This window comes from Candida metapsilosis (assembly GCF_017655625.1).
Source record: "Candida metapsilosis strain BP57 chromosome Unknown scaffold1, whole genome shotgun sequence".
In the NCBI taxonomy this organism is placed as follows: Eukaryota; Fungi; Ascomycota; class Pichiomycetes; order Serinales; family Debaryomycetaceae; genus Lodderomyces; species Lodderomyces metapsilosis.
The window spans coordinates 1,425,625-1,448,025 of NW_027138159.1; the positions used below are offsets into that span (position 1 = coordinate 1,425,625).

At 36.7% G+C, this 22,401-nt stretch overlaps 12 protein-coding genes across 12 annotated transcripts; 7 read left to right on the forward strand and 5 right to left on the reverse strand. All coding sequences in view use genetic code 12, as the record gives it.

Annotated features, from left to right (window-relative positions):
- Window positions 1-82: 82 nt before the first annotated feature.
- On the forward strand, window positions 83-1,114 carry ARC35 (Arc35p; the record flags this gene model as incomplete). Its single annotated transcript, XM_067695002.1, has 1 exon — window positions 83-1,114. The coding sequence occupies one exon, from the start codon at window positions 83-85 to the stop codon at window positions 1,112-1,114; it is 1,032 nt and encodes a 343-aa protein (XP_067550643.1).
- A 90-nt stretch (window positions 1,115-1,204) lies between these two features.
- I9W82_000619 (mitochondrial 37S ribosomal protein uS12m) lies at window positions 1,205-1,756 on the reverse strand (the record flags this gene model as incomplete). Its single annotated transcript, XM_067695003.1, has 1 exon — window positions 1,205-1,756. The coding sequence occupies one exon, from the start codon at window positions 1,754-1,756 to the stop codon at window positions 1,205-1,207; it is 552 nt and encodes a 183-aa protein (XP_067550644.1).
- A 167-nt stretch (window positions 1,757-1,923) lies between these two features.
- On the forward strand, window positions 1,924-3,150 carry ACP1 (Acp1p; the record flags this gene model as incomplete). Its single annotated transcript, XM_067695005.1, has 3 exons — window positions 1,924-2,359; window positions 2,651-2,783; window positions 2,931-3,150. The coding sequence occupies 3 exons, from the start codon at window positions 1,924-1,926 to the stop codon at window positions 3,148-3,150; spliced, it is 789 nt and encodes a 262-aa protein (XP_067550645.1).
- An 89-nt stretch (window positions 3,151-3,239) lies between these two features.
- RTT101 (cullin) lies at window positions 3,240-5,804 on the reverse strand (the record flags this gene model as incomplete). Its single annotated transcript, XM_067695006.1, has 1 exon — window positions 3,240-5,804. One exon carries the CDS (start codon window positions 5,802-5,804, stop codon window positions 3,240-3,242), a length of 2,565 nt encoding a protein of 854 aa, XP_067550646.1.
- Window positions 5,805-5,938: 134 nt separating this feature from the next.
- Window positions 5,939-6,736, forward strand: I9W82_000622 (uncharacterized protein; the record flags this gene model as incomplete). Its single annotated transcript, XM_067695007.1, has 1 exon — window positions 5,939-6,736. One exon carries the CDS (start codon window positions 5,939-5,941, stop codon window positions 6,734-6,736), a length of 798 nt encoding a protein of 265 aa, XP_067550647.1.
- Window positions 6,737-6,820: 84 nt separating this feature from the next.
- Window positions 6,821-8,983, reverse strand: RGD1 (Rgd1p; the record flags this gene model as incomplete). Its single annotated transcript, XM_067695008.1, has 1 exon — window positions 6,821-8,983. One exon carries the CDS (start codon window positions 8,981-8,983, stop codon window positions 6,821-6,823), a length of 2,163 nt encoding a protein of 720 aa, XP_067550648.1.
- Window positions 8,984-10,244: 1,261 nt separating this feature from the next.
- On the forward strand, window positions 10,245-11,294 carry I9W82_000624 (uncharacterized protein; the record flags this gene model as incomplete). The annotated part of the gene is made up of 1 exon (XM_067695009.1): window positions 10,245-11,294. The coding sequence occupies one exon, from the start codon at window positions 10,245-10,247 to the stop codon at window positions 11,292-11,294; it is 1,050 nt and encodes a 349-aa protein (XP_067550649.1).
- A 780-nt stretch (window positions 11,295-12,074) lies between these two features.
- I9W82_000625 (DNA-binding ATPase) lies at window positions 12,075-17,897 on the forward strand (the record flags this gene model as incomplete). The annotated part of the gene is made up of 1 exon (XM_067695010.1): window positions 12,075-17,897. One exon carries the CDS (start codon window positions 12,075-12,077, stop codon window positions 17,895-17,897), a length of 5,823 nt encoding a protein of 1,940 aa, XP_067550650.1.
- A 561-nt stretch (window positions 17,898-18,458) lies between these two features.
- Window positions 18,459-19,610, forward strand: RIM2 (Rim2p; the record flags this gene model as incomplete). The annotated part of the gene is made up of 1 exon (XM_067695011.1): window positions 18,459-19,610. The coding sequence occupies one exon, from the start codon at window positions 18,459-18,461 to the stop codon at window positions 19,608-19,610; it is 1,152 nt and encodes a 383-aa protein (XP_067550651.1).
- A 63-nt stretch (window positions 19,611-19,673) lies between these two features.
- Window positions 19,674-20,399, reverse strand: I9W82_000627 (uncharacterized protein; the record flags this gene model as incomplete). Its single annotated transcript, XM_067695012.1, has 1 exon — window positions 19,674-20,399. The coding sequence occupies one exon, from the start codon at window positions 20,397-20,399 to the stop codon at window positions 19,674-19,676; it is 726 nt and encodes a 241-aa protein (XP_067550652.1).
- Window positions 20,400-20,494: 95 nt separating this feature from the next.
- MED8 (Med8p) lies at window positions 20,495-21,178 on the forward strand (the record flags this gene model as incomplete). The annotated part of the gene is made up of 1 exon (XM_067695013.1): window positions 20,495-21,178. One exon carries the CDS (start codon window positions 20,495-20,497, stop codon window positions 21,176-21,178), a length of 684 nt encoding a protein of 227 aa, XP_067550653.1.
- Window positions 21,179-21,238: 60 nt separating this feature from the next.
- Window positions 21,239-22,195, reverse strand: GDT1 (putative ribosome biosynthesis protein; the record flags this gene model as incomplete). The annotated part of the gene is made up of 1 exon (XM_067695014.1): window positions 21,239-22,195. One exon carries the CDS (start codon window positions 22,193-22,195, stop codon window positions 21,239-21,241), a length of 957 nt encoding a protein of 318 aa, XP_067550654.1.
- Between the last annotated feature and the right edge of the window lie 206 nt (window positions 22,196-22,401).

Sequence of the window (22,401 nt, forward strand, 5' to 3'; positions counted from 1 at the left end):
GAATAGCCGCAACAAACGTCATCATCACACATACTGCTCAATCCCCCATTGTCCTTGAACTTTTCACCTCCCATACGTTACAATGTTGCAAATTGAACAAAATAACTTACTCATACAAAAGACATTGACGGAAAGATTATTCCCACAAACTGATTCTTTAAAATCATTGGATCGTATCATTACTGATTTCGACTTTACTACATATCACATTAGCACATTACCAGATGATAAATCCAAATTGCTCGTGTCCTTGAATTTGAAATGTTGGAATGATTTAGTTTCTTCCAATGTTGAAGAGTATTTACAATCCAAATATAAAGGATACAAGAATTTGACAATTTTACCATCCAATCAAGCTGAACAAGGTTACAATTACTCAATTATCTTGGATACACAGGCATCTGTTGCTTCAGATGATGAGGAGACGAAGTTGGCCTTAATTGATGATTTAAGTTTATTGAAACGTAATGCCATGGCTGCTGCGTTCCACAAGGCTTTTAGCAGGTATGATGAATTACTGGCCAAATATAGCAACTCCAACACATATTCAGAAGAGATTCAACAGGAATTGGCCAATGAACAAGTAATTGCGATAAAGTATCGTGGTGTTGATGAAACGATATATTTGAAACCTTCATTTGATAGAGTCACTGTCATCTTTTCAACTTTGTTTCAAGATGAGACTGATAAAGTGTTTGGTAAAGTGTTTTTACAAGAGTTTGTTGATGCTAGAAAAAGATCAGTTCAAACGGCACCTCAAGTGTTGTACAGTCAACTGGAACCGCCATTAGATATTGCTCGTTATGTTCAAGGATCTGGTTCCAAGCAAATTGACGATGATAATAAAGGGTATGTTACATTTGTTTTGTTTCCTAGACATTTAGTCAAGGGTGATAAGAGAGAAAATTGTATCTCTCATATTGAAATGTTTAGAAGTTATTTCCATTATCATATCAAGTGTGCCAAGGCCTTTATGCATTCAAGAATGAGATTTAGAGTTAAGGAATATCTCAAGATTTTGAATAGAGCTAAACCGGAGAATTTGGATGATGAGGGTAAAGTTATTGAAAATAGAAAGACTGCAAGTGGTAGAAGATTCGACATCAAGGCATAGCTGATGTATATGTTTAAATAGTAGTAATCTTTACATTAAAAAAGGAATCGCCATTCTCTATATACAAATTGTTATACTTTCTCCTTTCCTCTACTGCTTTGGTTTCTTTACACCATATTTACTTCTCGATGTAGACCTATTAGCAACACCCACCAAATCGAAAGCACCACGAACTAAATGATACTTGACACCAGGAACATCTTGAACTCTACCACCTCTAACCAAAACAACATGATGCTCTTGTAAATTATGGCCTTCACCAGGAATCAATGCACTGATAACTTTACCATTAGTTAACCGAACCCTACAACATTTTCTCAATGCTGAATTGGGCTTCTTAGGTTTCAAAATCATTATACGTAATATGACGCCCTTCTTGAATGGGTTTCCTTGTAAATCGGGAGATTTGGTTATGTTTCTTTTCGGTGGTTTGTAGTGTTTGAAATGCTGGATTTGGTTTATTGAAGAGTACCTTACTTGTTGAAATGGGAAGGAAATTGAAGGGGTTGTATTAAGGACGCCTGTTGGACGTACACTTTGAATTGATCGGAGATATGTAGATGTAGTGTTTGAAACATGTTGAGGTTTGACGATTGGTCTTATTAGCGAGCATAAATTTGCTCCTAGACTAGTACGAAGCATTCTTTGGAACTTGTATAACTGTAGTAGCTTGGTGACACTTGATGGATTGTACTAGGCTTTGGAAAAATTTTCAACCAGTGAGAAATCAGACAGAAAAAAAAAAATCCTGCCAAACCCTTCATTCACCAACCATCATCAAAGTCCACGTTAGTCCAATTCACACAACAATGTTTAGAAACACCATATTAAGATCATTAAGAACTACTTCCGCCAGATCGGTATTCACATCTTCCGCTTCAGCCAGACTCACAACTTTAAGATCTATTATGCCATCAGTTGCTCAATTACCAACATACAACCAACACCAAACTCCACTCAATTTCGTTCGTTCTTATGCTGGATTCCCTGCATTGACTAGAGATGTAGCCAAGGAAAGAATCATAGAGTTGTTGGAAGGATTTGATAAAGTAGACAGTGCCAAGGTTGGAGAAATTACCGAATCTGCCAATTTTGTTCAAGACTTGGGTTTGGACTCTTTGGATGTTGTTGAAGTTGTAATGGAATTGGAACATGAGTTCAATATACAAATACCTGATAATGAAGCTGATTCATTGAAGACTGTTGGACAAGCTATTGACTATATTATGGCTCAACCTGATGCTTGTTAGGCGGACTATATCATGAAATGCACCGCAGAATGTGAGACATATCATCAATTGAATTGGGATGCTAGCTAGGACTCTCTTCATCGGGAATTGCTACATCCTAGACCACGTAGTTGTATATTGTACGTTTGAAAAGAGAAAATATTTATTATTGTACTCTTTGCTACTCTTCTAACACTCTACTACCAATCTGTTATTGTACAACTCTTTACAGTGGATTCAGTGAAGCATAACCCAGTGCTCAACCGTGGTCAAGGGTACTTGAAGTTGAATCAATGTCGTAACTTAGTGTCAATTTCATTCTGCGACACTGTAACAAAATTTTCTTTTTTTTTCTCACCCAATGAGAAACCAGACGAAAATAATAACCAAACATCACCAATTGAACTTCATATATTCAACTTCAACACACGATGGTTTCAGTATGTTTAAAGACCACAATCTCATCAGGACTGAACTGAAAAAGTCTCTGTTCCTACAGTCGAGACCGTCCAGTCCATTTTCCCTCATCAGGAAGGTACACCAACCTCATTAATACATTTACTAACAAATTGATTCTAGTACATTAGAGGTCCAGCTTACAAAGCTCTTTCACATTTCGCCAAATTGAACCCACCATTAGTAAGAGCATACGTTCCAAACTTGATCTTTTGGGGAGCTGCTGCAGGTGCTGGTGTTGCTACTTTCACTGAAGGTTGGCCATTATTTCAACAAACTTTTTACCAAAAGATTCCTGTCTTTGGTAAACATTGGATCTATAACCCTGATCCAGAAGATGTTCCAGTGTAAGGGAAATCAGCCTTTTTGTTAGGAAGTACATAGAGGAGAGAGAAATGTTTCAGCTAGTTTTCCCATTTTTGATTAATATATAAACTATATCAAGGAATATATTCAATTGTATCTCTATTCTTTCGTTTGAGAAACTCATCAGTTATCAAACGTTCAATAGCCGATTTAAGATCTATTATTGATACTGGACGACGTTTTTGTAAGATTTCAATACTTTGATTCAAAAGATCAGTCATTGATAATGTTTTGGATTGTTTCATAATTCGTACAACAACTGACTTGAATTCTTCAGTTCTATTTCTTTCAATAATCTCAGCTACCTCTTTGTCTGGTGTCGCTTTAGTCGGTGCCAAAGCTGTCGAAGATTCCTTAATGGCAGGTAATTTAATAGTCTTGGATTTATCTTTAAAGCTTTTGTTAAACTTGATCACATTGCCTTCTTGTTTCAAAATCTTGCATCTACCAGTGACCATTGTGTTTATCACTGCTTGTAGAAGTGGTGAATCCATTTTCGTCTTTTCAAGTATTTGCTCAAATGTATACTCATTACTTTCATTAAATAATAGTATAACCATTGCTTGCAACATATTGGCATTTATAGATTTTTCACCGCTATTGAAATGGCCAGCAATAGTCAATTGATGTAATTTATAATTCGACCAATCCAATTGCTTTCTTCCATTCCTTTCATCCGCTTTGGAAAATGCTTGACCAAACTTGTTCAATACGTTGGCAAATTGTGAAGGAAGTGGAATTGAAGATAAATTTTGATTAGGGATATCCGTCCAAGTGGCCTTTTCCAAAACTACTGGTTTGAATTCTAACCCAGGGGCTCTTATCAACTTGGCATAAACTTCATCCGATGATTGCATATTTTCAAACATGCTCGTGATAGTATCAAAGATTTCATTGCCGTAAACAAAAGTCAAGAACAGTTTTGCCAATTTGTGTTCCTCCGTTATGTTGGACGTTTTACCCAAAATCAACCTTCGAGATAAATCCTTCTTGTAAACAGTCAAAAAATCAACATGACTAGACATAGGAAGATAGACACATGAAACAGTTCGCCACAAATCAACCAATGAATCAATCACATTTGTCAATTTGGATTTGAAATACAAATCACAAAGTTTGCATAGCTGCTGTATGATATAAGTATTGTTTGGAGATTTGTTGATAATATCTCCCAATGACATACTCACAAGCGTACCAAAAACATTACCACCACAACCATATAAAGCAACTTTTTCTTCAAGATCTTTGGAAATAGTATACAAATATATTATCACATTAGGGTACAACTGATTGTCAACCATGCCAGACTGGTATTTGTTAATTGCTTCTTGAAACTTTCTTCGACTAAATTCCTTCCACACATAACACAATTGTTGTTCTCCATTAAGTTCCAAATCTTGCTTGACCTCAATGCACATTTTTTTCAATAGCTTCATATCACTTGGTGAACCAAGCAAGTCTTCAAAGCTCTCCAAAACTAAGCCAGTAAAATCATCTCTGAAAATTAACCAATATGTCAATTTGGATGCTATATAATCAAGAGCCTGCTTTTTCACACCACAGCTTTTGTAAAAGCCGATTTCATCTTCGATGATCATAAATTTCTTTTTTAGATTAGAAGCCTTTTTATAGTCTTCATTGCAAAACCAGCCCAAGCTGTCATTCTTGAAAAGCTCAAAGTTTGCACTAACCACACCCTGGACAAGATAAGGCCACCGAAACCCTTCCAGAGACACCCGCAGTATAATTGTAGTCATATCTCTAAATGTTTGAGTTATTGCATTGTGATGTGTATCTGAATAAAATTTCAAACAGTAATGAAACCTTGCAACTATTGAATACAGTTCAAACACTACGTTTATGTTGCGCTGATTTCTTTGACTGTACATACTGAATCGTTCATGAAGCACTTCTCCCTCACTGTCGACACTCAGCTCGCCTTTTTCGAAATAGAAATCAGCAAATTTTGTTTCCCCGTACTTGACAATAGACTTTCGTGAGTGATGTGGACGCAAATAATTCTTTTCAAGAAAAGCAAAAACTTGACTTAGTTTCATAATGGGTTGACTCCAGCTTTTCCAATCATCTATAATTCGCTGACATATACTCATAGCTATGAGAACACTTTTTACTATGCCGATTATAAGGTTATCAGCTTCAAGCTCCTCGAAATCGGGAAACTGTTTTGAAGTTAACGTTTCAAAATACTCATCAAGCTTCCCAAACAAATACTCAGCTAGAGCTTTCTGCTCAGTATGCTTGTACCGACAAACAGCTTCAACTCGACCGTAAAGAAACGACAAAGAATGACCCAATGCCTGACCATCCAATACTCGATCAATCACATCGTACAAAATCTGTTTACTTGCATCTAATTGACGTTGAGTTGACTCCGATAGGCTAGACTCGGTATTTGTTTCTTCATCTTGGATAACTGGTGTTCTTTTCCTCTTTTTGGGTCTGTGTTGTAGTAAATGACTGGTTCTGATTTTGGATGTAGATGGATTTTCGGACAGGGATGGCGATGGTGTTGGTGCGATGTGAGATAGAATCCCGGCTGGAGTTAGCGACTGTGATGATGCTGATGATAACGTTGATGATGATCCAAAGTCAAGTATTTGCGGGATTGTCTTTGGCATGGTTACGAAATAGAAACAAAGAAATTGTGAGTAGAATGAGATAAGGAGTAAAGAATTGAAAAAAGACAAAAAAAAGAATAATCGCGACATCAAGACTCAACACCACACGTACTCCCACAAACATCCTAGTAACTATGTCCAACGAAAGCAAACGTGATAAACAAGACCCACCACCAGTAGTCAAACTAACAGACTCGAAACAACTAACAACAATCTACAAGAAAAACGGAACATTTGACGCCAAAAGAAAGGACCTCCTAACCAATTTCAAACAATCTGAAACATGTCAAAACTTGTTGCTTAAATTACAAATCATGGTTGAATCTAAGGTGAAAGCCGATCCTCTGATATTGATGAAGAATAAAGGTAAGATGGCTGCGCTTATACAGGGTGAGATTGTTAATCAAGTGAATAGTAAAGACCAGGCATCAAATGGTACGGCTAGTAGTGCTAGCACCGGCAGTAACGGTGTTGGTGCTACTACTACTGCTGCTGCTAGTGGTAAAGATGACTCAGGCATCCTCAGTATAGTCGACAAAGATATCCAAGAAAACATAATCGACTCAATGCAATTCCACGACTCGTTAAAGGAAGAACTAATGAATGTGCAACGGAAAATCATGGGTATTTCTGATGAAGAATTTGATAAAATGAAACAAGAACTACGAGCTAAGCGTGACAAGAGAGAGCAGGATGCTCTTCGGAGGAAGAAATTGAGATTGGAGAAGGAGACTTTGGAGTTGGACTATAGGAATAATTTCAAAGTTAAAGATTTGAGCAATGGTGGACATGGACATGTGGGGACTGGTGCACATAGGGTGAATAAGGTGCCTCGGATTAATTTGAAGAGTAATGGCAGTAGTAGTAATGGTGGTGGTTCACCGGTTGAAACTAAAACCGAAAAGAAGAGAGTAACAAAGATGATGTACTAAGGTAGAGAGTGTTGGAGATGTTGTGTCTCTGTTGTGTCGTTATTAATGATATTTTTACGATATATTAGTCTATACAAAGTTCAATTATTCTTCATCAACTTCGAAAATATCAGTAGCGATAGTCATCAACTCTTCAACTACTTTACTCTTGAAACTTAAATCTTGAGCACTAGTTGAATTATTATTGAATATCACTGGACCCCAAATAATAGCCAATGATTTAGCATTCATTCTATTCTTGGGTTCATTAGCAGCAATTTTATTCAAGTGGAAAATCAAAGCTCGCAATGTAAAATAAGCACCATCAGGTAAACTGAAAACTAAATGATGTAACTTCTTGTGAATTAAATGTTCATCAGTCAATTTCACCGTTTCAATAAAAGATTGAGATGAGGCTGATGTCACTAAAGGTTCAGGCAAATTGGCAAAATAATACTTGAGTAAAGAAGCAACACAAAATACATCTGAATCAATAACATTTGTTTCATCAATTTCTTTACCAATCAATAGATAATTGGTGAAATTGGAATCAATTGATTCACGAAGTTTTTGTACTTGATTAACATTGGAACTTGTTCGATATATACCAACAAGATCAATTCCATATGATTCAATGACATCAATGCACCTACGTACAACCAATGGTACATTGTCAACCCCAGCAAACTTGATCACTTCTTCAATTGAGACTCCAAATGTTGGTTGTTTGAATGAAGTACTTGAATTGAATGGTTTTGGCCCATTGAGGTTTGGTGTGGATGGTTGACTAGCTGGGTCTAAGGAAGAGTATCCCAGTGGTGGGTTGCTGGGGAATGAATCTTGGGCTGATGTTTTAAGCATGGTACTGCTGCTATTAGACTGTTTTGGTGGAGCATAAACACCCGAGTAAGGAACCGAATTAGTGGACTCAGTTTTTGGCTTGCTGTTGTTGTTGATACTGCTACTGCTATTGTCGTTAGGAGTGGTCGAGGAAGCATTGGCATTGGTGTGGTGGTGGTGGTGGTGGCTGTTGTTGTTGTTGTTGCTGTTGTTGGTATTGTCAAAGGTACCTGATTTTGGTCTGTCAACACTCCATTGGTTACCAACTGCAGCTGTTTTTATATTGCTAGCACTGTTGGATGGATGTCTATCACTATTAGTCAAAAATGGTTTACCAATGTCTTTAGTCTTTACCAATGAAGGATGTATATGGTAATCAATGGGCACGAGTGACTTGTTTCCACTCTTGGAGCCATGTTCTAATATATACTTGTACAAGTCTCGTTCATTGTCTATTGAACTTGCCATTGCCTTCATTGACGACTTTGTTGCTTGTAAAGGACTAATCAATACTCCTGAATTCATTATTAAAGTTTCATTATAAGTTGCATATTTTTGAAGTTGAACATTCAAGGCAATATCCATTTCCAAAATTAAATTTTTCAATTTTTTAGCATTATTTGGACGATGCAAGACTAATATTTCATCTTTAAGCTTTTTACACGTTGCGACTTTAGATTTATATTCTTGGTCAGCTAAATCAACTTTTCTTTGTAAATCATCTTCTTGTTGTTCAACAGTTTTGTTTTTTAAACTAAAAGATTTCTTTGAAGGATCAGAATTCTTGAGTCGTTCTAAATCCTCACATAAATGATTGTATCTAGATTTGGCTTTCTCTGCTGCAGATATAGAATCCATGCATTCTTTATCCTTGCGTCTATATTCATCCTTGATGGTTTTTCTAGATCTGGTAATAGTATGGGTTAAAGCAGTCAACTCATCAAACATAGTACTCAATGCTGTGACATAACTTGATCCAACACCAGATAAACTTTCATCAAATCCAATAATTTTATCCATTTGGTGTTGCAAGGAGTCATTTTTCAAATTTCTACTATTATTTTTCATACTAGTTCTTGTATTACTAGCAAACTTCTTCAATTGAGTATAATGGTCGTCTTCAATTTGTGCTTTTTTCTTGATGAATTTACTAAATTCTTCTGCTGATGATAAACTTTGTTTTAATCGTTCCAGAAGCAAATCTAGTGCTGAATCACTATTGAGTATAGCTGTGATTTTGTCGTCATTGAGTAGTTTTGATGAGTCAGTAGCAGCTGTGGTCTTAGTGTTGTTGTTGTTGTTGTTGCTGCTGTTATTGAGCGTGGAACCAGAGTTTAATGATGAATTGGATACACTTAGTTTTGGTACATTTGAGTGTGACGTAGTTGTGTTTTGTCCACTCGTCTTGTGTTCTTGTTTATCATCCATCTTTCAGTGAGACTATGGTAGTAGTTATATATATATATATATGTGAGATTAGTAATATGGTATGTATGTTGATGAATTCTTCTAGTGTGTCTGTATGCTATATGCTATATGGTATGTGTTAAGTGTTAATGATATGATTTTTCTTTTCTTGTGGTTGATTTAAATTTTTTTCTTTCTTTCAGAGTGAGAGAGAGAGAGAGAGAGAGAGAGAGAGAGAGAGAAAATGTTTGTATATGTATGTATTATTGTATGTATAGTATGTATGTGTTAAACAATTGTTTTGGTCTAAAATTCATTACGTAATTTGATCTTTATACTACACACACATAACCACTATATATATATATATATATATATATATAATCAAAAGTAGTTGAAGTATATATAAAGAAGTAACTTTTCTCTTTCTTTCATTGAAAAAACACATACAAGAGAAAGAAATCCAACTTTAATTCACTCAAATCAATGAAAAATCTTACAACAGAAATAACACACCATTTATTACTACTGCTGTGATCCTTTGATTGAAATAAATGATTGTCGCGTGTTTTGACGCGAAATGTTTTTTTTTAAAGTAACCCACCAAAAGTGTAAGCCATGGTAATTGGCTCAACGATTAATATGAGTGATTTCAAAAGCAGAATTGACATCATATTTGCTTATTAGCATCTATATACCTGTCAATACAGTCTTCATCCAATGCACTGCTCCAAACGGTAACTAAAACAGGTAACAAGGAAGGGGGGGAGGTCAAGTGATTATCTTAGCACTAACTAACTAACAAAGTAGGTTTCCTAGAGAAAGAGAACACTAGAGTATAATTGACATACCCTTATAGTCGTCAACCAAAAGTCAATTTGATGGGACCCTCCCTTGTAATGCAATAGGAAAACCATTTGCCCCGCAATACAATATTATAATTTTTTTTTTGTGGTGCTACCATTCATCTTATGTATGTGTGTGTGTGTGGAGTAAAATGTTTTGTTTTATATACCCGTGCTAATTAGATTACGGAGCGGAGCGGAATTACACCAACAACTATATATATAAGAAGCACCCTCAAACTCCTGGCGCACAATTATGCAAAGTCGGGCAAATTTTCACCAAAATACAATAATAATAATAATATCATCCCCCCACTTGAACTAAAATTCACCAGTTATATAAAGAACTGGTTTATTCCCCAAAGAACTTTGTTTTTACTTTTTCAATTTTTCATCTTATTAGAACCTCCACTATTTTACACTAAAATTCATCAGTAATGTCTACTCAAATCGGTTATGGATACGTTAAAGATGCCAAAGAAATCACCAAATTCAATAACTTGCCAATCCCACAACCTGGTCCAAGTCAATTGTTATTGAAAATTGAAGCTGCTGGATTATGTTTATCTGATCCCCACACTTTGATTGGTGGTCCAATTGCTCCTAAAGCTCCTAAACCAATGCCAACCAAGTTTGTCATGGGTCATGAAATTGCTGGTAGTGTCTACAAGGTTGGCTCTGAGTTGGCTAATCATCCAGAATACAAGGTTGGAGCTCGTTTTGCTTTGCAAATTAACCAAGGTTGTGGATTTTGTTCATCATGTAGAACTGGTGATGATGGAAATTGTCAAACTTCAAACCAAGCTTATGGTTTGAATGAAGATGGTGGTTTCCAACAATACTTGTTGGTTAGAAACTTGAGAACACTTATACGTATTCCTGATAATGTTTCATTTGCTGAAGCTGCAGTTGCTACTGACTCAGTCTTGACTCCATTCCATGCTATTCAAAAACTCAAACACAAGATAAAGCCAAGTTCCAAAGTACTTGTTCAAGGTTGTGGTGGATTAGGTCTTAATGCTGTGCAAATTTTAAAACAATACAATTGTCACATTGTTGCTACTGATTTGAAACCAGATATTGGTTCACTTGCTAAAGAATATGGAGCTCGTGAATTTTACACCAATTTGAATGATTCCAAACACGCACGAGAATCATTTGATCTTATTTTTGATTTTGTTGGAAATCAACAAAGTGTCGATACTTCAAACAAATATGTCAAGAGAAGAGGTGCTGTTTCACAAACTGGTTTGGGTAGATATAAATTCACCATGCCAAACTATGCTTATGCTTATAGAGAAGTTGAAGTTTATTACAATTTCGGTGGTAGTTCTGCTGAAACTATGGAATGTTTGGATTGGATCAGTAAAGGATGGATTAAACCAAATGTTCAATTTGTTGATTTTGATAAATTACCTCAAGCAATGCAAGACTTGTCTAATAACAAGATTAGAGGAAGAGTTGTTTTCAGACCAAACAAGTTGTAAGAGAAGGAGGACTTTGTTTAAGTATATAGTAGTATATGAATTTTACTATTTTTAAATCACAGAAAAGAGAAAGCTAGAGAGAGAGTAAAGAGAGACAGAGAGTTAGCTGACATCGGATGGGTATGTAATGTAACTAGTTTGTTTTCCGTATATGCGAGATATTTTATAGGCGAAGGCTGGGTATATGGAGTCACGTGAATATTTCTATTGTTTTTTTGTTGCTTTGTTTTTGCTGATTTGATTTTTTGTCGCGTTTTCTCAGAATAAATTTTTTCCTTCGATGATGTAAGCAGCTGTTGATCTAGAAAGTCATGTAAAAAACCATGATATGTGTAAAAAGGCTTTGTAGAGAAAATTGGATCGAATCCTAGTAAGTGCAGCATAGTTAAATAGAAAACTGAAATACAATGGAAAAAAGAAAGATGTTAGTTTTCTTAGAAAGAATACATTAAAAAAGAGATTAAAATTTCATTTGTGTGTTTGTTTATGTGTTTGTTGTTGAATGATTACAGTTTTTCTTTTTTTCAATTGGTATAAATAGAGAAGAATAATTTAAAATCAACTCAATTCGCACATCATCAACAGAAAAACAAAAAAAATTCATTCAAACCTAACCAAAAGTACACGACCTATAATTCTTTTGCAACAACAAAGCCATTACAAGCAAACACCAAGTATACTAGCAGTTATATCTAAAACACAAGTGGTGAATAATAACCTGCTTTTATTACAAAATTGTATCCCCCATGAAAGTTACACCAACACACAGCCATTAAGAATATGTCAAGATTAGATAGATTGGTTGTACTACTAGAAACTGGATCAACGTCATTCATCAGAAACACAGCTGCTGATCAATTATCAGACTTGGCTAAAGGTCATCCAGAAGACATTTTAAACTTACTTGCCCGAGTTTACCCTTTTCTTAAATCATCCAAATGGGAAACAAGAATTGCTGCGGCTCGAGCGTTTGGTGGAATTGTAAACAATGCACCTTTATGGGATCCAAACTCACAAGAACAAATAAAGGAAGAAGTTGATGCGGAAAACTTGGTAAAGAAGGAAGTGGAGGACAGTCTAGCTTTTGAATCTAAAGATTTCATCAAACAGGAAGCACATGAAGAGGTTAAAATCAAAATTGAACAGGATTTAGAATTGAACAAAATCGATGATTCTATTTCAAATTTATTGCTGTTTAGTAATTTTGATTTGAATGAATTGATCAAAAGTGGAACCACATTGTTGGCTTCGAAATCAGACAATACTTTAAATTGTGATGAAGAAGTGAATGAAGATGATAGGACTTTAATTGGAAGAATAAAGAGACATCGTGCTAGTATACTACCAAAACAAACTGAAGCAACCGAAGCTGATCCTGAATCTTCAAATGAAATTAAAGCAGAACCCAATTTAAACCCATTGATTAAGCAAGAACCTGCAGATGATGTTGCTTCTTCCGAAGCATCAACACCAAGCACCGCAAGGCCTTCACTAGATACTCCATCGAAACCGGTATCAAGTGCTAGGTTGAAAGCTATGCAGAAAAGAAGAGCTAAATTCAATTCCAAAGCTGGCGCAACCAACAAGATGAAATCAATTGATTTTTCTCAAAGTTCAATATCAAGACAAATGGTGGAAAATGGTGATGTTATGGATATAGATTCTGAAAACAATGGGAACAGCACTCATCCACAATTTGACGTTACTTCACAACAAGGTGGAGAGAAATTAGTTGTTGAAGCTAAAATTGAAGAAATTTCACCTTTACTTTCCTTACATAATAAAGTGTCTGGTCTAATTTGGCTATTCCAAGGAGTTTACGAACTACTCCTTGCCGATTTATTTGATGATAAGTGGGAAGTTAGACATGGAGCTGCATTGGGACTTAGGGAATTGATTAGAAAACATGGTAAAGGTGCAGGAAGAATTATGAATAAATCAAAAGAAGAAAATGATCGTAATAATGCTTCAACTTTGGAAGATTTGGCAGTACGATTGTGTATCTTGTTTGTCCTTGATAGGTTTGGTGATTATGTTTCTGATACTGTCGTTGCACCAGTTAGAGAATCTAGTGCTCAGACACTAGCTGCTCTCTTGATCCATTTGGATGATCTGACCGTCATCAAGACATTTGATTGTTTGTATACAATGACATTACAAGAAGATTTACCACCGCCAAAGTGCTGGGAAGCAAAACATGGAGGTATGTTGGGTGTTCGTTACTTGGTCAGTGTTCGAACTGATGTATTGCTTGCCAGACCAGATATGTTTGATCAAGTTCTAAACATGGTTCTCCATGGACTTCAGGAAAGTGATGATGATGTGCAATCAGTTGCAGCATTGACGTTAACACCCATTGCGTCTGAAGTTGTATCGACTAGAAAGACAGTTATCCAATCTTTATTGTCGGTGATTTGGGATTGTTTGGTCAATTTGAGAGATGATTTATCAGCATCTATTGGTTCAGTGATGGACTTGTTGGCAAAGTTGTGTAGCCATAAAGAGGTCATTGATATAATTCAGCATGATGCATCTAAAGACGAGAAATACTCATTTAAACATTTGGTGCCCAGATTATACCCATTCCTAAGACATTCAATTACAAATGTACGAAAAGCGGTTTTGCGAACCATTTTAGAATTTTTATCAATAACGGAAGACAACATTACCAAAACTTGGATCGATGCAAAGACTCTAAGACTTGTGTTTCAAAATTTACTAGTTGAGCAGAATGCTGATGTGTTGCAGCTATCAATCACAGTGTATGACAAGTTGTTGGAAGAAATTGACAAATACGAGATGGATTTGGATACCTTGTTTGTCTCCCAGGAAGAAGAACTATTAAATTTGACAATGACACCAATTGGAATAGCAAGAACAAATTACCACATGGATACAAGATTGGTAATGAGGCCATCTGGTCAAATGGTGGGTCTATTAGAAGATGATGATGCTCGTCGTGGTAAGAAGCGTAACAGACAACAATCTCAAACTCAAGAAAGTGCAAGCGAATCAAATGGTATACCTATAGAAGATTTGAAGATCAATATTGATGCACCGGTGTACAAGGGTGATGTTATGCTCATTGGGTTTGAGAAAATGATTGCTACACGATGTGCTGCTGCTAGTGCTTATGGAAAGACTTTATCCTTGATCAAAGATCAAGACACATTAAATCAAGCTCTTCGAAATTTAGCATCATATCTCAATTCACCATTTGGAACTCCTAGATTATTGGGTGCTTTCATAGTGGAGGAGTTTGCCACTTCAGCAAAGAAACAGAACCTAAAATTAGAAGAGCAAACAATTTCAATATTTGCAGATACTTTAATGGCAACATTACAAAACACAAGTGCATTACCTGCTATTCGTGAAGTGATACCCTCCCTAAAGGCTGTGCGTACTTCTTGTCTACAATTATTCGATTCCTTTGTGTCCACTGCAAGGTTATCTCCTTCCAAGATACCTCAAATACCAATCCTTGTGCAAGGCGAAGCTGATGCGGGTCCAAATGCATTTACTTTGGAAAGTGCTGAAAAAATCACTGGTGATGTGTTTGACAAGTTGAAAAAGAGTTTATCTAGTAGTCATCGTTTGGCAGCAAATCAAGTCCTAGAAGATGCTAAACATAGAGTTACCCTTGCCATTAATGAATGCAGAAATTTAATCAATTCAAAAAACATTGCCATTTTAGCATCTCATGCTGGTGCTGTATTGGCCTTATCGGGAATTCCAAAGAAATTGAACCCAATTATCAAGTCATTAATGGAAAGTATCAAAATGGAAGATTCGCTAGTGTTGCAAAAGAAGTCTGTGTTTTCAGTAGCTAATTTAATCTGTCAGTTGAACCAGACGGGAAAGAGGGGTGTGGCTGATAAGATTGTCAAGAATTTATGTGCATTCTTGTGTGTTGATACTGCTGAAGTGCCTGAGTTTCATCACAACGTGGGATTCAAGACGAATATTTTATCATTAAGGAAAGAGGAAGGTATCAGTGAACATGCAGATGCTGCAGCCCACGAAAAAGCAGTTCATGAAGCTAGAATTAAACGCCGTGGTGCTTTATTGCTGCTTGAAGAGATTATACTGATTTATAAGGAGAACTTATTCACGGAGGTGCCTAAATTGAAGGAATTAATGGTTGGACCATTAAAGGAGTTGGCAACTACAAGTAGTGATGAGATAGTCAAAGATGAGTTTAAAGGACAGAGCATAATTGATGCTCTAGGCATACTTAAAGCTTTGTTACCAAAGATTGATAAATCTTTGCACTCGGAAATTACTGACCACTTGGATCTTTTGTTACCAGGGTTGAAATCAGAGTATTCTGTGTTCCGCTATTCAACTGCTAAATGTTTTGCTACTATTTGTTCAGTTGCTCCAACGAAAGCATTCACATTCTTGGTGAATTCAATTTTGCCAATGTTGAAAAACGCCGGTAGTATTATTGAGAGGCAGGGAGCTATTGAAACTATTTATCATATATCACAAGTGATGGGTGCTAGCATTTTACCGTACGTGATGTTTTTAATCGTCCCTGTATTGGGAAGAATGAGTGATTCTGATCACGATGTACGTGTCTTGGCTACTACTACATTTGCTTCCATTATCAAATTGGTGCCATTGGAAGCTGGTATCCCTGACCCTGAAGATATGCCACAAGAATTGTTGGAAGGCAGGGAGCGTGAACGTGATTTTATTTCCCAAATGATGGATCCAACAAAGATTAAGCCTTTTGATTTACCAGTTTCCATCAAAGCAACATTGCGTAAATATCAACAAGAGGGTGTTAATTGGTTGGCATTTTTGAACAAGTACCATCTACATGGGATATTATGTGATGATATGGGATTGGGTAAGACATTGCAGACAATTTGTATAATCTCTTCAGACCATCACATTAGGGCTGAAAAGTATGCGGAGACTGGTGCTGTTGAGTATAGAAGATTACCATCATTGGTTGTTTGTCCGCCATCCTTGACCGGACATTGGGAGCAAGAGATTAATCAATATGCTCCATTTATGAAGGTGTTGGTGTACGCGGGTAATCCAATGGTTAGACTACCATTGAGAAGCCAGTTGCCCCATGTTGACGTTGTGGTGACGTCGTATGATGTTGCAAGAAATGATGTTGAATATGTGAGCTCAATTGATTATAATTATTGTGTGTTGGATGAAGGTCATATTATCAAGAATGCCAATTCAAAACTTTCTAAATCGGTTAAACGAATTAGAGCTGAACATAGGTTGATATTATCCGGTACGCCGATTCAAAATAACGTTTTAGAATTATGGTCATTGTTTGATTTCTTGATGCCTGGGTTCTTGGGGACAGAAAAAGTATTTCATGAGAAATTCGCTAAACCAATTGCTGCAAGCAGAAATAGTAAAACATCATCCAAGGAACAAGAAGCTGGTGCATTGGCGCTTGAATCTTTACATAAACAAGTCTTGCCATTTATGTTGCGTCGTCTTAAAGAAGATGTTCTTTCTGACTTACCACCCAAGATTATTCAAGATTATTATTGTGAATTGAGTGATTTGCAGAAAATGTTGTATAAGGATTTTGCCAAGAATGAAAAGGAAAGTATCAAGAATGATGTATCGTCATCTGAGAAGGAGGGCAAAACACATGTTTTTCAAGCATTACAGTATATGAGGAAATTGTGTAATCATCCAGCATTGGTTGTATCACCAAACCATCCGAAATTTGTTGATGTTGAGCAATTCCTTTGTTTAAGGAAATCGCAGTTGAGAGATATAGATCATTCACCAAAATTGCAATCTTTAAGAACGTTGTTACTTGAATGTGGAATTGGTACTCAAGATTCTGATTATGGCAAAGTAAAGCATAAAAAGACGAACGATGCACTTATGCCTCTTGAAGGTGTCATTTCTGAACATCGGGCATTGATTTTCTGTCAATTGAAAGACATGTTGGACATTGTTGAAAACGATTTGCTTAAAAAGTACCTTCCATCAGTTTCATACATGAGATTGGACGGAAGTACCGATCCAAGAAATCGTCAAGCCATTGTACGTAAATTCAATGATGATCCATCTATTGATGTGTTACTTTTGACTACTAAAGTTGGTGGATTGGGATTAAACTTGACCGGTGCAGATACGGTTATTTTCGTTGAACATGATTGGAATCCAATGAATGATTTACAAGCAATGGATAGAGCACATCGATTAGGACAGAAAAAGGTTGTTAATGTATATCGTTTGATTACAAAAGACACTTTAGAGGAGAAGATTATGGGTTTGCAGAAATTCAAAATGAATATTGCTTCAACTATTGTGAATCAACAAAATGCCGGATTACAATCAATGGACACCAATCAATTGTTGGACTTGTTTGATGTTGAAGATGGTGGAGTCAAGATTGAAGAAGGTGGAAACAATGACGATACTAGGGTCAGTGGTAATGCAAATGGAGCAAACTTGGGCGGCGACGGTGGTAATAATGTCACAGAGGAACTTACTGGCGGTTTGACTGGTAAAGCTGCTGGTGCTGTTGGTGAGTTGGCAGAATTGTGGGATGAACAGCAATACGAAGATGAGTATAATCTTGACAACTTTATCAAGACCTTGAAGTGAGCAGGTGGTAACTGATCAAGGAGTAACTTTGTAATATATAGATGACCTTTGTCATGAACAATTTTTGCATATTCATATTACACACCCGTAAGAATCTCCATTTTCCTCTTTGCACCTAGTAGACGCTACCGCTTTTGGAGATGCCTCCCGATGAGCTCATCTTAGAACAAGGATGTAACTCCTGACTCTACAGTTCTTAGGATTGTTTCATTTACGTATTACTCTACATACCAGTTGAGCCCTCTTGATACATTTTTGATACCGAGTACGATATCTACCATTGAGTCCTTCACTGCTAAAGTGGTCTCTGGAATTTTTCACTCATTGCAAAAATAATTTTTTTTTTTTCTTCCTTCCCTTTTATTGCCAAAAGGGGCATTGAAAGAAACCTTAAAGTAATACAATTCAGATACACACACCTTACATACTTTCACCCTTACAGTTTGTCACGAGTTATCGAGGAAAGCAATATATATCTAGCTAGTTACAGCCATTTAGATTTGTTGTCACATATACCATTCACATACTCAACAGTGTTTATCTAAATTTAGCAATCACACGATGGCATTATCACCGAAAGATCAGGACAAACTAAGACGGTTAGAGAGGGATGCCGAAGAAGCGTACACATACATGGCTTCCGATGAACAATCATCTACTTTCAAAGATAAAGAGCTAATATATGAACTCGATTCAGCTGCTGCAAAACCACAAGCATCTAGAATCACCAAACTGGAAATAAAAGAAACTAAACCATGGGTACATTTTGTAGCTGGTGGTGTTGGTGGTACCGTTGGTGCAGTAGTTACATGTCCATTAGATGTTGTCAAGACGAGACTTCAATCGGATGTATATCACAATGTTTACAATACGAGTGTCAAATCGGGGAATCCTATAAGACAAGCTTATCAGCACTTAGCAGAGACTGGGAGTGCCTTGCGAGGAATGTATGTGAATGAAGGAGTAACTTCACTTTTCAAAGGTTTAGGACCAAACTTGGTTGGTGTAATACCTGCCAGATCAATCAATTTCTTCACTTATGGTGCCACCAAGGATTTCTTGATACGAAATTTCGGAACTGCAAATAATGGCCTTGAGAAAACTGAACAAACTTGGATGCACTTGGTGTCGGGAATAAATGCAGGATTTGTTACATCAACGGCAACAAACCCAATCTGGTTGATTAAAACTAGATTGCAGTTGGATAAATCGCATCTGAAAATATACAAAAATTCATGGGATTGTTTAAAACATGTGGTTAAAAATGAAGGGTTCTTTAGCTTATATCGAGGTTTGAGTGCATCTTATCTTGGTGGAATTGAAAGTACTATACAATGGGTGCTTTATGAGCAAATGAGAATGTTTATCAACAAAAGATCATTACAAATCCATGGGAATGATCCAAATAATAAAACCACCAAAGACCATATCATGGAATGGTCAGCCAGATCCGGTGCTGCTGGGTTTGCCAAGTTTTTAGCCAGTTTAATAACGTATCCTCATGAAGTTGTAAGAACAAGGTTGAGACAAGCACCATTGGAAAGCACTGGGAAGCCAAAATATACGGGATTGATTCAATGTTTCAAATTGGTGTTTAAAGAAGAAGGGTTTGCTAGTATGTATGGTGGGTTAACGCCTCATTTACTTCGAACTGTTCCTAACTCAATTATTATGTTTGGAACGTGGGAATTGGTTGTAAGGCTATTATCGTGAGAGCAATCTGAGATTATTTGCTTCGTGTGTATATTTATTGGGTAATTTGCTTGTATATAGTAGTTAATTGATAGAAGTCACCCCATATTTAACCTTTTTCAAGCTTGGTTCATCTTCGGATTCATCTGACGATGTTAATTGATCGGCATCTGAGTTTGACAGAAGGTGAGGTGCTTCCGAATAAGTATTTGCCGACAGTGGTCGGGGAGTAATTGCATCGACGTCATTCTCTTTTGTTTTCCTTGGTCTTGCAGTATTTTGGATCAACTTGTAAAATTTTGGTGGGCTTCCAGTTGGTAATTTCACTCCCAATTGTTCAATCAAAGGATCTGCTTCGTAATGAGTCCGATTCCGAAGTGGGATTGTCAAGTTTTCCAACTCTCCTTCAATTTGTTCTTCGATATTGCTCTGATTTGGAACTTTACCCAATGGATTCAACTCTGGGTTGAAATATATCGATTTCCCACCCCATAATTTATTCTTTAGCCTCAACTTTTCACGTTCTTGCTTTTCAATATCATCTAAGAACTTCTTTATCTTGACCTTATGTAATCCATTCTTTTCAATAAACGACCAATCTTCTTTCAACGATTTCAAATATTCCTCATCTCGATCTGATTTCGATTCTTTTAACTCTAGATTCTTGATTTTGTAATACAACTTTATTGGATCTGTGTTTTTGAGCTTTTCTAGTTTATGTTGATGTTTCTGTCGTTGTTGTACTTTGGATTGCTGCTTTCTCTCATTTTGTTTAAACTCTTGTGCTAGACTCCAGTTACTCCGTATCATTGTTGAAGATATGTAAAGTTGGTGCAAGTATATACAAAAAATAAAAATGAAAATACGAATAAACTTTAGAACCACACAATTATTCCCCCATGCAAATGAATCACACACCAGTTCCTTCTACTCCAACAGCTCCCATTCAACTAGATTTTAGTCAAATACCACTAGATGCGCTTGAGTCGATTCGTAATAGGCTCAATCAAATTCATGTTTCGCTACGAAAACTATCTGACCAAATAAATGCCCACAACAGACACCCAACCAAGATCAAATTGCCTACATTCACTCATTTTCAAAACCAATTTCAAGTCCTCATTACTCAATTAACATCAATTGCCAATATATTGTACAACAACGAAGAGCTCCTTTTAAGAACAAATGTTTATCCTACAATCAATTTCCCAACTAGTCAGCATGAAGGATTGTTGACTACTTTATTGAGAAAGAAAGCTCTACCTGAAGTGGACGAATGGATCAACTCATCGATAACTACAATTGAGAAATCACAAGAAAAGGGACCAGTTGATTTTGAAAGGGAAGATGAATACGTTGCATGGAGTCTTCAAAAATTGCAAGAACTACGTGATGAATTTCAATTTTATGGGTTTCACACTGTGGAGGAATTGGAATATATGGAGACTCCTGAGGGGAAAGCAGAAGCCAAGTTACAGAAGGAGGCAGAGAATGCTAGGGAAGAGGCAGAAAGTAGGATTACTCGTGGCGGTAAAAAAGGATTGCATCCAAATCAAGTTATGAAATTCTTGTGCCAGGGGCAAATGTGATAATCACAAGCCTTAAAGGAATAAACTCTATATATAAATTAAACTGTATAAAACCTCCGTCTAGATTTCCACATGATAATATGCGTCGTAAAAGTACAAGATTGAAAATACAAAAAATGCAATTGCACCTCCCAAGGTGACATTTCTCATTGAAATCTTCTTGGCCAAGAGCTTTCCTCCAAGGCATGCTGCAGCAGTACATAATCCATGTCCTACTATTGCTCCAAATATAACATACCAGTACTCGGATCCAGCTGCCATGGCAATTGTAGCAATTTGAGATCTATCTCCCCACTCTCCCAAGAAAGTCATTACAAACACTTGGATCCAAACTGGAGTGAATATAAAAGACGCCAAGTTTTGTAGTTGCAGGCCAATGTCACCAATCCACGATTGTTTTGTATTGTTGTTGGAGCTACTAGCACCGCCCTCCATGTCATTCAACTGTGCATTAATCTTGCTCGACGCAATCTCTTCCTCTACTTCTGCTAATTCCTCCTCCACCCCTAAATCTTTCGACATACTCAATCCTTCTCTAAGTAATTTTGCTCCAAATACAACAAACAAAACAGCTGCAAGGAACTGGGTGACACGTTGAGATATCAAGGTTGGCAATGCATGGCCCACAATACCTGACAATACGGTCATCACCACTAATGAAGAAAATGCAGCTGTAAACACAATGACTCTTGAGTTTCTCATTGCCATTAAAGCGGCTATGAGGAATGTCTTGTCTCCTATCTCCGAGACAACAATCATTGAAACGGACATGATAAATGCATCGTAGTTTTGGGCTTCTGGGACATCATCACCATCAGCTTCTGCAGCTGAGTTTTCGTATGGATCCAATGGTTTTTTCAAGTGGTCAGGTGTAGGATGATTGTCTTCGTCATCCAATGGTTTGACTCCCAACTTGTTGCTTGATTTATCATGCACTCTATTGGCTTCCTCGTTTGAGACTACTGCAGCACCAACAGCATAATCATCATTGGCTACTGCACCTAAAACAGTAGCCATGCATGCAAGTGGCAAAATAAAATTTTGGTACCTCATTCCCCTTGTGTCGTGTCGGAGTTTAGATTCGGTGCCTTAGATAGATAAATTAGAACGCGTGCAATGAGCGTTGAAAATTGAGACTATTGGTGAAGATTAAAGTCTTGGTTTATAACAATGAGCAACAGATTTCACTCTAACTCTTTTGTTGAAAGGAAAATGGTATATTC